This window comes from Sorex araneus, chromosome 2, assembly GCF_027595985.1.
Source record: "Sorex araneus isolate mSorAra2 chromosome 2, mSorAra2.pri, whole genome shotgun sequence".
Lineage (NCBI taxonomy): Eukaryota > Metazoa > Chordata > Mammalia > Eulipotyphla > Soricidae > Sorex > Sorex araneus.
In genome coordinates, this window is record NC_073303.1 from 220,566,435 (window position 1) to 220,580,013 (window position 13,579).

At 38.1% G+C, this 13,579-nt stretch overlaps 1 protein-coding gene across 1 annotated transcript; it reads right to left on the reverse strand.

Moving 5' to 3' along the window:
* Positions 1–2,681: 2,681 nt before the first annotated feature.
* On the reverse strand, positions 2,682–3,634 carry LOC101540605 (olfactory receptor 6C2-like). Its single transcript, XM_004601899.2, is given in 2 exon segments — positions 2,682–2,929; positions 2,932–3,634. Coding segments are annotated over 2 exon segments (951 nt in total).
* Between the last annotated feature and the right edge of the window lie 9,945 nt (positions 3,635–13,579).

The window sequence follows — 13,579 nt, forward strand, 5'->3', positions numbered from 1 at the left end:
CCAGTCATCGTGGTGGTGATGGTGATTGCATTTATGCTTTTATGCTCTCATGCTCTACCAATGAGGTATCCTTTGGCTCCATAATATGATCTTAACTGTTTTGTTGGTTTCCATTTAAGCTGGTCTACCTATCTCTCTCAGGGAATTTGTTTAAAATTTTTATCTTATTATGTGTTAATCAGCATTTTGGCGGGGATGGTTCAAATATTTAGACAAAAATCAAGTTATTCTGATTTGCCGAGTTTTAGCAATATAAGTTCAAATAACTTGATTTATCTTTTAATTTTTCTTTCTATAGTAATTAAAGTGTCTGATTTATATCAATTACCTTAAAAATAAAAAAATCAACTTTTAGATATCTCTTAAAAATTAATCTACTGTTATTTATAAAATCTATCTTGTGGGTTGTATAATTATTTGTGTGTTTGTTATTATTATGGGAGTCTCCCAGTTTGAAATTGCTGAGGCGCCACTTCTTTTCCTTCCAAGGAAAATTGCTACGGCTCCTAGAGGCAATGTCAGAGGTGTGCCTCCTGTCCCCTAGGGTGTGGTACTAGGAATAGACCCAGATGCTCACATATGCTTTGCTTTGACACTTGAATCACATATCCAGGGTTTTCTTTGTTTTATTTTTGTATTAAATATATGTCGTTTAGGTAACATAATTACCATAGTATTAAAATTTATGGTATTGATGTAATAAGCTATGATATTCTACTGCACCAAATTAGAAGTTTATTTTGTTTTTGAACCAAACCTAATGGTGCTCAGGGTTTATACATGGTTATATGCTGAGGGATCTCTTCTGACAGTGCTCAGGAGAACATAGGCATTCCTGGGATAAAGACACTTATGAGTCTGTGCACACAAAAGAGCCTGGCAAACTCCCCGTGGCATATTTGATATGCCAAATACAGTAATAATAACAGGTCTCAATCCCCTGATCCTGAAAGAGCCTCCAATCATTGGGAAAGAGGAGTAAGGAGAGGCTGCTAAAGTCTCAGGGTGGGACGAATGGAAACATCACTGGTGCTCGATCGAGCAAATCAATGAACAATAGGATGACAGTGATACAGTGATACAGTGATGAGTCTGTGCTAAGCAAGCACCTAGGGTTAAAAAAATTCATAATGAGTATAGTTTTCAAAAAAATATTTATTTTTGAAAGATAACAAATTTTAGGTGAGTAGCTGTTTAATTTTTCTAAGTTTTTGTTAGAATTATATAAACTATTTTGAAGCACATTTGTTTCATAGTATATATATTTATCAACTTCCAATGCACAACGGGTAGGGCGTTTGCCTTGCATGTGGCCACTCCGGGTTTGATTCCTCTGTCCCTCTTGGAGAGCCTGGCATGTTACCGAGAGTATCTCGCACACACGGCAGAGCCTGGCAAGCTAGCCATGTTGTAATTGATATGCCAAAAACAGTAACAAGTCTCACAATGGAGACATTACTGTTGGCGGCTTGAGCAAATCCATGAACAGTGGGATGACAGTGCTACAGTCCAGCTTTCAATGAGGTACATTTGGCATACAAATTATTTCTTTGCTGTATTAGAAGATTTTTTTAATATGATCTGAATTGTAAAACTTGCTTTTCAGCAGTGGAACATCAAAATGCCTCCTACCACTTGAATGATAATCCCAGAAGACAGAAAACCTTCTTTTATGAAAGGGGGCAGTTCCTCCTCCCCAAAGGAATTCACACTTATAATGCTGAATTTTGATTTATTCTATCATTTTCCTGTGCTTTCATTCACTGGATCATGACACATCTTCCTGGCTTACTATGGAAATGCAAACCCAAACCCCTGTAACCTGTAATTTGGAAACTAGTCGTTTCTGCCCTTTATTCTTTGCTTTACTGGGAATCTATTGGTCATAGAGTACATGATCTTTCTTCATTTATGACTTTTTATGTATCTCTAAAATTTTGTAACTCATCACATGTTAACTTTTACTCTTAGTCATATAGTTGTTGCTTTTTGTTTTGTTTTGGGGCCACACCTGGTGGTACTCAGGACCTGAGTACCTTAGTATTCATACCTGAGTACTTCTGGTTATGTGCTGTGGTCACTCCTAGCAAGACCAGGGCAACCATATCTGGTCCTGAGGATCGAACGCAGGATGGCAGTGTGCGAGGCAAACACCCTACCCGTGGTACTCTCTGCTCTGTTCAGCTGCATATTTAGAAGAATATTTGAAAGATATTTTCCAGGTTATCTTTGCACTTTAAATACATTTACCTAGAAAATTAAAATTAGCGTTCTCTTTCCTTAAGTTGCTTTTTGTATTGTTACACAATAATCTCATATTCTTTCAATGTTTTTAAGCATATTTCAATTTCTACCTATCTTAATATTTTATGCATAGTTGAATCAGTAATCAGCAGTTTTATGCAATACTCTAGAATAGTTTTTCTATATCAGTAAGTTTAATTTCATGGGATTATACTTATCTATGAAAGAATTTGTGAGATTACTTACTGATCATACTCTTTGTTGAGACATGTTCATTATTCTTGCAGTGTAAGAAATGAAGTAAAAACCAAAGTAAAAGAATGAGCTAACTAAGGTCATAGCATAAATAAATCTAAGTAGGAGTTTAGAAATAGAACAATATTTATGTTTAAAGGTGCAGTATAAGCTTCAATGCAAGATTTAATAGTCATTCATCTTTACTTATGACTGCTATTTTCCCTTTTCAATAATGGTGCAATTCTTTTTATTGTGTCATTGAAGGCTTTCTTCACTTGCTTATTTCTAAGCGTATAAATAAATGGATTTAGCATAGGTGAAATGGAAGAAATGAGCAATGAAACCACCTTATTAATTGTCACATTGTCCTTTGCTGTAGGATTCATGTAGATGAAGATACAACTGCCATAGGTGAGGGAAACCACAATCATATGGGAAGAACAGGTAGAAAGGCCTTTTTTCTTTGCTGGGCAGATGGAAATCTTAATATTGTCTTGATAATATAAGTATAAGACAAAACGACACACATAAGGGTCAATAAGAGGGTCACCACTGCACAAACTAAAACAGTTGTTTCTATGAGCCATGTGTTTGAGCATGATATCTTTAGGAAGGGAGAAGCATCACAGAGAAAATGGTCAATGACATTTGAGTCACAGAATTTAAGCTTTAATACCAGAACAAGGGGGGCACTTATGACCAACATTCCTGCCAACCAACAGCTAAAAACAAGACTCCTACAGATTCTACGGCTCATGATGGTCACATAATGCAGGGGTTTGCAGATGGCCACATAGCGGTCATAGGACATGGCAGCCAGAAGATAAAATTCTGTTACTGCAAAGAGGTCAGTAAAAACCATTTCAATGATACAAGCATTATAGGTAATGACTCTGTCACCTGTTGCTATGCTATACAAGTATCTCGGAATACAGGCTGTTGTGAAGGAGATCTCTAATAAGGAGAAATTTTGTAAAAAATAGTACATGGGGGTTTTCAGGTAAGGATCCACAAAAGTGAGCACGATGATGGTCAGATTCCCAGTTACACTCATTATGTAGGTGAGGAATAAAAAGAAAAAAATTGGAATTTGCAGTTCAGGATCATCTGTTAGTCCCAGTAGCACAAATGTTGTTATTGTATAGTTTTTCATTACCGATGATTTTCAATCTGCATCTGAAATTGTTTAGAGATTACTATTAGGTTCTATTATTTGAAAAATATAATTTGACAAGCTCTACTCAATTATTTTTTTTCTTTAAAATTATGCGATACAAATTATTAGATTAATCTGAGAATTTTATATTCGTTGGGAGTAAGGAAAGTGTAATTTCATTCACTCAAATTCTTCTATTACCAGGGTAAAGTTAAAAAAAGTCACATAATTAAACCTATGCTTTTGACTTTTGATTAGATTTTTTTTCTCATCAAAATGATATATTAAATGTACTCTATACATTGAGTTGTCTTTTCCTTATTCCCTTGATATTATATATGCACAGTAATTCTTCTGTATTCCTATTTCCATAATCAGAAAATTATGGTAGTGTCTTAGCTATTTTTTAAAAAATATAAGTGATTTTTATTAAGTCACATTGTAAAGGATCTTTACTTATGTTACAAAAATTTTAACTGCCATCTCTGATCTTCCATAAGAAATATTGGTTTCGTGTTTTTTTTTATTTCCTCATTATTAATTATGAAACAAAATGTTAAAACACGAATATTTGAATCTCACTGTATCACTGTATCACTGTCATCCCTTTGGTCATCGATTTGCTCCAGCGGCACCAGTAACATATCCATTGTGAGACTTGTTGTTACTGTTTTTGGCATATCGAATATGCCACGGTAGCTTGCCAGGCTTTGCCATTCAGGCAAGATTCTCTCGGTAGCTTGCTAGGCTCTCCAAGAGTGATGGAGGTTTGAATTTCATGCACTAAAAATAATTTCACACTAGTTGCCCCATGCAAACTCAGTACAAAGAAAGAATTTAATTACTGAGAATTGATAAGCTACCGAGAGTATCCTGCTCACACGGCAGAACCTGGCAAGCTACCCGTGGTGTATTCAATATGCCAAGAACAGTAACAACAAGTCTCACAATGTAGATGTTACTGGTGGCTACTCGAGCAAATAGATGAACAATGGGATAACAGTGCTGACTGTGCTAACAAATTATATTTTAATTATTTATAATATTTTATTCATAGCATAAGAGATCTATACTTGATAATTTGTTCAATTCATATTGCTAAACACAGAGAATAGTAGAAATTCAATCTACAAGAGGTGCTTCCCTATATTCATGCTTTGGCAGGCAACTATAAGGAACATTGGGAAGTTGCACAATATCTAATTTTATTAAAGTTAGAAGCAGTAGAGGATAAATGCTTTACTTTACTGATCCTTTACCCATCCCTTCTCTTTATTTCTCATGTGATATATATTTGTATACATATATTTGCTTATATGCATATACATATACCGTTAACCTTAGCTTAAGATATTTTAGGCACTAGTTGAAACAAAATTTTTTTCTATAGTACATTGCAAAGTGTGACACAACCAAATTTAATAAACTATTTGACAATAATACACAACCAAGGGATTTCTGTTTGTCTGTTAAATACTTGAACAGAGAATTCTAATGGATGATATTACAGATCTAGGTGGTGAAGAAGAAATAAACAAACAGTGGATACTTTAATTTTTAAATCTGAAATTTCTTCTCATATAATTTATGCATATTTATTATGTTAATATTCTCCACCTATTTAATATTAGTAAACATTTGGAAGTTTTGTAAAAGATAAAATTATTAAAAATATTTAACTTGTGATTTATTTTTTCCTGATAAGATTATGGCTAATATTTTACAAAGAGAAATGTTACTAAAGTTGCAAATCTCATCATACTTACTCTTTTTTCAGTCAATCAGAACTTCTTGTAGTTTACAAATAGCAATCCTTAGCGGCTTAATTGAAAATGATAGGTTTAGTGAAGATTTTTAGCTAAAATTCATCACTTTGCTCCTACATTGATACAAATACTATTGGACTATCTGAACATGGAGAGATGTTTTTGAATCTGCTGGTTAAAATGAATTGAATTTCTTATAAAAAAATCTAAAATTTTTTTTTGTCTGTTTTAGCACTTGAAAGGGAGAAAAAGTGATTTTCATGTCAGTGGGATATAGAAACCTCTCCTCTTTGAAAAAGCTGTACAGAGTCAGAAGTTTGAGAAATACAACCTTGACTTATTAGATTAATAAATAAACAAAAGGTCCTTAGTGATTTACTCTAGAGTCACTAACTAATCTTTGGGGGTAATTTTATTTGGCAGAAGCAAAGAACTAACAAAGGCTACTGCAGCTTCAATGTCCTTAGAGACAAGAGGACAACATGAATCAGATTATTTAACTCATCTTCTTATTTTTTGTAAAAACTTTGCTGAAAGAAAATCAACATGCATTTAGCTACACATAATCAAAGTGCACAAGGGGTATATTTTAACACGTGCACTTCTGTGGATACAAGTTCATCATCTCCCAAAGTATTCTTGTACATGTTTTGGATCTCTTGTTTCCTCTCTTTCTACTCCTCTATTCCTCAAGCAACTACTAAAACACTGGTCATCACTAGGGATTAAATTCATTTTCTTATGCAAATTTAATCAATCCATATACTCCATTTCTTAGAAAGATAGTAAAGGGACAAAAAAGAGGGGGGGGCAAAGACAGGGGCACTGGTCTTGCACATGGCCTTCATCCCTGACACACAGATGGTCTCCCAAGCACGGACTCTGATGAACACTCTGGGTGTGGCTCAAACAACCCATCCCAAAAATTAAATAAAGGAATTTGAACATTTGTGGACTTGATTTGTATGGAAATACCATTTTATTTCTCTTGGGTAAACATTTTTTAATGAATTGTGTTAGTTGATTCCTTTTTAAGCTAGTCATGTTCAATTTCTAAAGAAGCTGGCAAATTATTTTCTAACACGACTTTATGTAAGTTTGCATTCCATTATCATTGTATGAGAACAAGTGATGCCAAAAAGATGTTTAGGGGCTGGAGCTATAGTGCAGCAGATAGGAAATTCCCTTGCACTCGGACAGCTTGGGTTCAATCACTGACATCCCATATGGTCCTGCAGGATTGATCCCTGAGTGCAGAGCCAGGAATGAGCCCGGAACACAGCTGGGTGTGACCCCTAATAAAGCAGAAAACATGTTGTTAGAGAATAGTATATACTTGAGACTCAGAGTAGAGGAATAAGTAAATGAATAGCTCTACATTCCATAAAATGTGAAGATATATAGACATCCCTTTATCACTGTATCATTGTCCTCTCATAATTCATTGATTTACTTGAGCGGGCACCAGTAACTATTTCACCATAACTATAACACCGGTCTCTATTCCTCCCAGCCCTGAGATTTTAGCAGCCTCTCCTTACTCATCTTTCCCAATGATTGGAGGCTGTTTCAGGGTCAGGGAAATGAGACCTATTGTTACTGTTTTTGACATATTGAATATGCCACAGGTAGCTTGCCAGGCTCTGCCCGTGTGGGCGGGATACTCTCGGTAGCTTGCTGGGCTCTCAGAGAGGTATGTGTGTGTGTATATATATATATATATATATATACACACATATATATGTGTACATATATATGTTACTCTCTATGATTTGTTGCCTACTGTCTGAACTCCATCAAACATGATGTGGTAATTATGGAAAATGGGTAAGAAGTGTCTTATAATGTGTTGCATGGTCTGGAAAGTGGCCTGGAGCATGGCGGAAGTTGGGTAGTGGAGGTCGGCTTCCAGGGCTGGGTCCCTTGGGGCAGGGAGGGTTCTCACCCTCCCCCCTCTGGGGTGCCCTGAGTGAAAACAGCCTGGGGAAGAGTCTAATATTAATAGACATATTATAAGCAAAATTCATGAGGGGTGCAATATTTATGATATTTAAGAAAGGGGACTAAGAAGTAATGATTTCAGGTAGTTAATGTGCATCTGATTGATTTCAACATTTGCTGATTTGGTTGCCAGGGTGATTGTGAAATCTCACAGAGTTAGAGTGTGGTTTTTATTATATACATTAGCTCCTTTGGCAAACATGTAGTGATGTGAGAGAGATATGCTCAAAGATGAAATCTGATCAAAGGGGTTGATTGATGTTGACATGTAACAGTGGGTATTTTCTCATAAGCAGAAGAGATGTCAGCAAAACGAGTAGCAGAACTAAAATATTAAAGTTTTGTATTGACTGTGTAAGGGAATATTTTTGTGTTTACCCCTGAGCATTAAATCTCAGAATGGACCCCTCCAACGCCCCCTGCAATATTTCAAAGCCAACAACATTTTGTAAATTGTAGGATGACATTACTTTGCCCTTTCCCTCCTTGCCACAAGTAGCTTGTCCCGGTTTTCCCCGGAGTTTAGGCTTACCCCAGTCTCACCCATCAAGGTGTTCCCGAATCTCTCCCATCCCTTTGTTTAGCTATAATCACTTCTCCATGTTCTCTTCCCCAAAACAGTTAATCCGTAGCTTTCCCTTAATCTGACTGCTAATTTGCAAGGTCAGACCTTCCTAGGATACTGAAATTATATTATATAAGTTAATATTGCCTTTCTCCTCTTCTTGTGCCTTTTGAATAATTTACTTTAAAGCTATGTCTGTTTTGTATAGACACAAGAAGACAATATTATGTTTTTATAACTTGGGAATTAATTGGCCTCGAATATTATTCCCTCCCGGGCCTCTGCTTTCTCCACTTAAGCCTCAGTTGCCCTCAGTTCCTAGCACCCCAAAGTAGGGTCCCCGAAGTGGGACGGGAAGGATCCAGGGCAAGCGGTGAGTTATGTGCTACACTGGCATCAAGATGGGCCTGGCCAAAGTGCCTAATTCTTAACTATAAGTTAAGAGCTTGATCATAGACAAATGCTGTCATGATCCAATAGTAATTATGAGACTGGGACCCTGCCAGGGATAGGAAAGACTGATCTGGCCTGAGCACTGTAGTCTGAGATTGAGATGGCCCCAGGAGAGCAATTCTATAAGCTTTAATGCATCTCTTATTGTGTCCATACAAAATAATTAATATTATGAATTCTTGTATGTTTGCTGGCTGAGGAGAAGAGAAACACATTCATGGGACTCCGCCCTTGGGTGGATCCTCCTGCTGAAAGAGAATTAAGTCCTAGGAGAAGCGTCTCCTAAGGGAAAGGAACCTTACCCTATTGATGGTGACCACACCTACGTGTATGCCCCAACCCCCTCATGCTGTGGAGATTTAACTAGGCTGGAAGAGTGGGTTGGGGGGCCAGATCCACGGGGCAGATCCACGGGGAGAGATCCAGGAGAGCGGGAGAGAAGCGGAGGGAGAGAATGAAATAAACGGATCGAGCAACCAGTTTGGCCTTCTTCCTTCTTCCTTCCGTCGCCTGCCCTTGACCGACAGCACTCACAGCGGTTCTGGGGCACCGGACGCGGGCGGTGAGACAGAGCCGCCTGGAGAGCCCGAGAGTGCTCGCACCCCTCGGCATTCTTTAGTTTTTTACAGTAAATAGACCTTAGCCATACTTCTAAAGATGGTCATTTTCCAATCTAACCAAAATAAGCAAACAAAACCAAGTACATTATCTTGGGCCCAAGACCTTCCATTCAAAGCAATTCAGCCTGGATTTTGCATGAGATGATTAAAACTCATTAAGCACCCCACCCCAAAAAGTGACGGTGGTAATATCAGGGACCAAATTGGGTGCCAGAGATCAAACCTGCCTAGCTGCCTGCAAGGCTAGCACCTACCACAGCTGTACTATCACTCTGGTCCCGCATTAAAATTTTTTGTGTTCTCAATTAGACTGCATATATATTGTTTATATATATATTTGCTTTTTTGGTCACACCTGGCGATGCACAAGGGTTAATCCTGACTGTACACTCAGGAATTACTTCTGGTGGGCGGTGCTCAGGGGACCATATGTGATGCTGGGAATCGAAACCCGGTTGGCCGCATGCAAGGCAAATGCCCTATCCGCTGTGCTATTGCTCCAGTCCCAGACTACATATTTTTGATTGCATTTAATTGTTGCAATACATATTGCATTTTATGTGTTAACTGTTACCAGCTTATGTAAAAAACTAAAGCTCGCCGCAGGACGAGAGCACTCGCGGACTCTCCGGGCGGCTCTGTCTCACCGCCCGCGTTTGGTGCCCCGGAATCTCTATGTGCTGTCGGTCGAGGGCAGGCGACGGAAGGAAGAAGGAAGAAGGCCAAACTGGTTGCTCGATCCGTTTATTTCATTCTCTCTCTCCGCTTCTCTCCCGCTCTCGTGGATCTCTCTGGATTTGTGGATCTGACCCCCGTGGATCTGCCCCCGTGGATCTGGCCCCATGGATCTGGCCCCGTGGATCTCGCCCCCCAACCCACTCTTCCAGCCTAGTTAAAATCTCCACAGCATGAGGGGGTTGGGGCGTACACACAGGTGTGGTCACCATTAATAGGGTAAGGTTCCTTTCCCTTAGGAGACGCTTCTCCTAGGACTTAATTCTCTTTCAGCAGGAGGATCCACCCAAGGGCGGAGTCCCATGAATGTGTTTCTCTTCTCCTCAGCCAGCAAACATATAAGAATTCATAATATTAATTATTTTGTATGGACACAATAAGAGATGCATTAAAGCTTTAGAATTGCTCTCCTGGGGCCATCTCAATCTCAGACTACAGTGCTCAGGCCAGATCAGTCTTTCCTATCCCTGGCAGGGTCCCAGTCTCATAATTACTATTGGATCATGACAGCATTTGTCTATGATCAAGCTCTTAACTTATAGTTAAGAATTAGGCACTTTGGCCAGGCCCATCTTGATGCCAGTGTAGCACATAACTCACCGCTTGCCCTGGATCCTTCCCGTCCCACTTCGGGGACCCTACTTTGGGGTGCTAGGAACTGAGGGCAACTGAGGCTTAAGTGGAGAAAGCAGAGGCCCGGGAGGGAATAATATTCGAGGCCAATTAATTCCCAAGTTATAAAAACATAATATTGTCTTCTTGTGTCTATACAAAACAGACATAGCTTTAAAGTAAATTATTCAAAAGGCACAAGAAGAGGAGAAAGGCAATATTAACTTATATAATATAATTTCAGTATCCTAGGAAGGTCTGACCTTGCAAATTAGCAGTCAGATTAAGGGAAAGCCACGGATTAACTGTTTTGGGGAAGAGAGCATGGAGAAGTGATTATAGCTAAACAAAGGGATGGGAGAGATTCGGGAACACCTTGATGGGTGAGACTGGGGTAAGCCTAAACTCCGGGGAAAACCGGGACAAGCTACTTGTGGCAAGCAGGGAGAGGACAAAGTAATGTCATCCTACAAGCCTAGTTCAGGTTCAACCAAAAAATTTCAATATAATTCTCTCTTCTCCTACTTTCTTAACAACATTGCCTGATGAATTAAAATTTAGGCATTATAAGCTCAATTTTGTAATTGCAATTTTGTAATTTAATCCAGGCGATTATATTAAGTAAAATGACAAATTATAAGCAAGTATCAGTTTTACTGTCTTTTCTAGTTTCCTATGTATTTATAATTACTGATATGTTTATTTCTTTGTGTGAATTTAGCTTTTTGTTTGGTGTCCTTTTCACTTAAACATATACATAACACATATCGTAATTTCTATTTGAGTCTTAAAGATTATCTTCCTGGACTGGAGCAATAGTTCAGCGGGTAGAGTGATTACCTTGTGCCCTGATGACCCAGATTCATATACTGGGCACCACTTACAGTTCCCAAAGACCCGCCAGAGGTGATCTGTTAGCACAGAGCCAGGAAGAAGCCCTGAGAACTGATGGATATGCTCCTGTTTCCCTTCCTTCAATTTTTCTTTTGTTTGTGAGATTAAGGATTTCTGTTACCAAACAACTTACCAAACAATTTATTGTTTTGGATAAATTTAATGACTATTAAAAATCATCATCAGACACCCATATTTGGTTCATCTCAATGTTAATAATTGTTGTTTCTTTCCATTGGTGTTGTGGTTTTCCTGATAAGGGTATAAAAATTATTTTTTTTGCTATATCCTCGAACGTTATAATAGAACTATGGAGACATTAAAATTGTTATTGTTGAAACTGGGGGCTATTCCTTTAAGGTGTACCAAAAGGGCTGGGTGGAAGTTCATGCTGTTACAGTTTTAGTACTGCCGATACCAACCTGATAAAATCGGTAAACTGATTTATATTGCCTAGTTGTAGACAAGTAGAACAAATATAGGTTCCATCTTAGACCTTTTTTCGGTGAAGGAGTTCTTCCACTCTCATAGCTTCATTCCCTGTGTGTAGTTGTTTATAATCCGTTTCCTGATGGGGCTCACTGCCACCAGAAAAGTGTATGTGGGAGATACCACTTTCTTGAGTCAGGTAAGGCTTTCAGTAAGTAGAGGGCTCTGTAGACAGTAGAGAATGGGTGGGATGGGGAGAAGTGTGCCAATCACCAAGATCAAAGTCAAGGAGATCATTAGTTGAAACTGTAATCTAATTCACACTAAGTTATCCCCCTGATTTAAGATAGTGTCTAGTTTTATTGTTCTATGTGTTGTTCTAGCTTTAATTGGTATCATGTACTGAAGAAATGATTCCTTTTCTATGCCGTGGTCTCTTTTATTTGTTCAAAAATTTATTGACCATATACATATGTTTCAATCAGGATCCTCTATTACATTTTAGTGATCTGTGTGTCTATTGTCTCTCTTTTTTGTGTGTGTCAGGGGAGAGCAATCAGGGATCAAATTCATCAAATTCAGTGCAAGATGTGTGATACATGTCCATACCTCTGAGGTACATATAAGGCTCTGTGTCTGATTTTCTGCAATATCATATTAATTTGATTGCTTCATATTTCATTTAGATTTAGAAATCAGAAATCATGGAAGAAAGGTAAGTTGAAGAAATAATGAGAATTTTCCCAATATGATGTGGAAGAATGAAGTATGGAACCAGGAGGCCCAAAGAGTATTGAACATAGAGCAATACCAAGATATATTGTGAGATAAAAATGGTCACTCACCAAAGACAGAAGTAGAGTCTTTAAAGAAGCCAGAGAGAAGCACATCTCATACATAGAGAAAGAACCTAGGATTCACATTAGATTTCCCTGATTAAATTCTAAGCATCCAAAGAGAATGGAAGAGAGCCAGGAGTAAGCCCTTAGCATCAGCAAGTGTGGCCCCAAACTGGGAGGGCAGAAGAGATTAATCTATAATGAGGCCTGGGATGAAAGATTAACTCAATGTAGAGTTGGAATAGACAGTAAGCATGATTACTAATGTCACAATATAAATGGAAACCAAATTTTTTCATTGTTATTCTTTGAAGTTTTAGTAAGTCTTGCTTAAATGTGAATTTATTCTTTAGTTTCCTGGAATGTGTTTTTTTAATCCTTCTCTTCTCCCCTCCCCTCCCTCCCTCCTCCCCTATCCTCCTCTCTCCTCCTTTCCACTCCTTCCTTCTCCCCTCCCCTCCCCTCACCTCCTCCTCTTTCCTCCCTTCCCCTCCTTTCCCTCTTTTCTCCCTTCCATCCTCTCCCCTCTCTTCCTTTCTTTTCTCCCCTTCCCTCCCCCTTTTCTTTGTTTCTCCTTTCCTTTTTCCTCTTTCTGTTAATTTTTCTTTTTCTTTGCCTCTTCTTTTCTTTTCCTTTTTTCTTTTCTTTTTGTTTTTGGGCCATACGCAATGATGCTCAGAGCTTACTCCTGGTCTGCATTCAGGGATCATTCCTGGGACATTCAGGGTACCATTGTGATACCAGAGATCAAATCTGGGTGGCCCAACTGCAAAGAAAGTGCCTTACCCACTGTATTATTGCTCCAGCCTCAGCATTGCATTTCCTCACTGAAAAAGTGATCACACTAACATTTTCTTGTCAGGAAGGAAATTATTAAAACTTAAAGATAAATATAATCAAGAGGAGTCTGATTCTTTATTACTTTTTTATTGAGGTTCACATTAATTTACAAGAATGAAAATTTCTATGTTTAGGGGTAATAAATTATATTTCATATGAATTTGATTCTTTTACACTAACAAATTCCC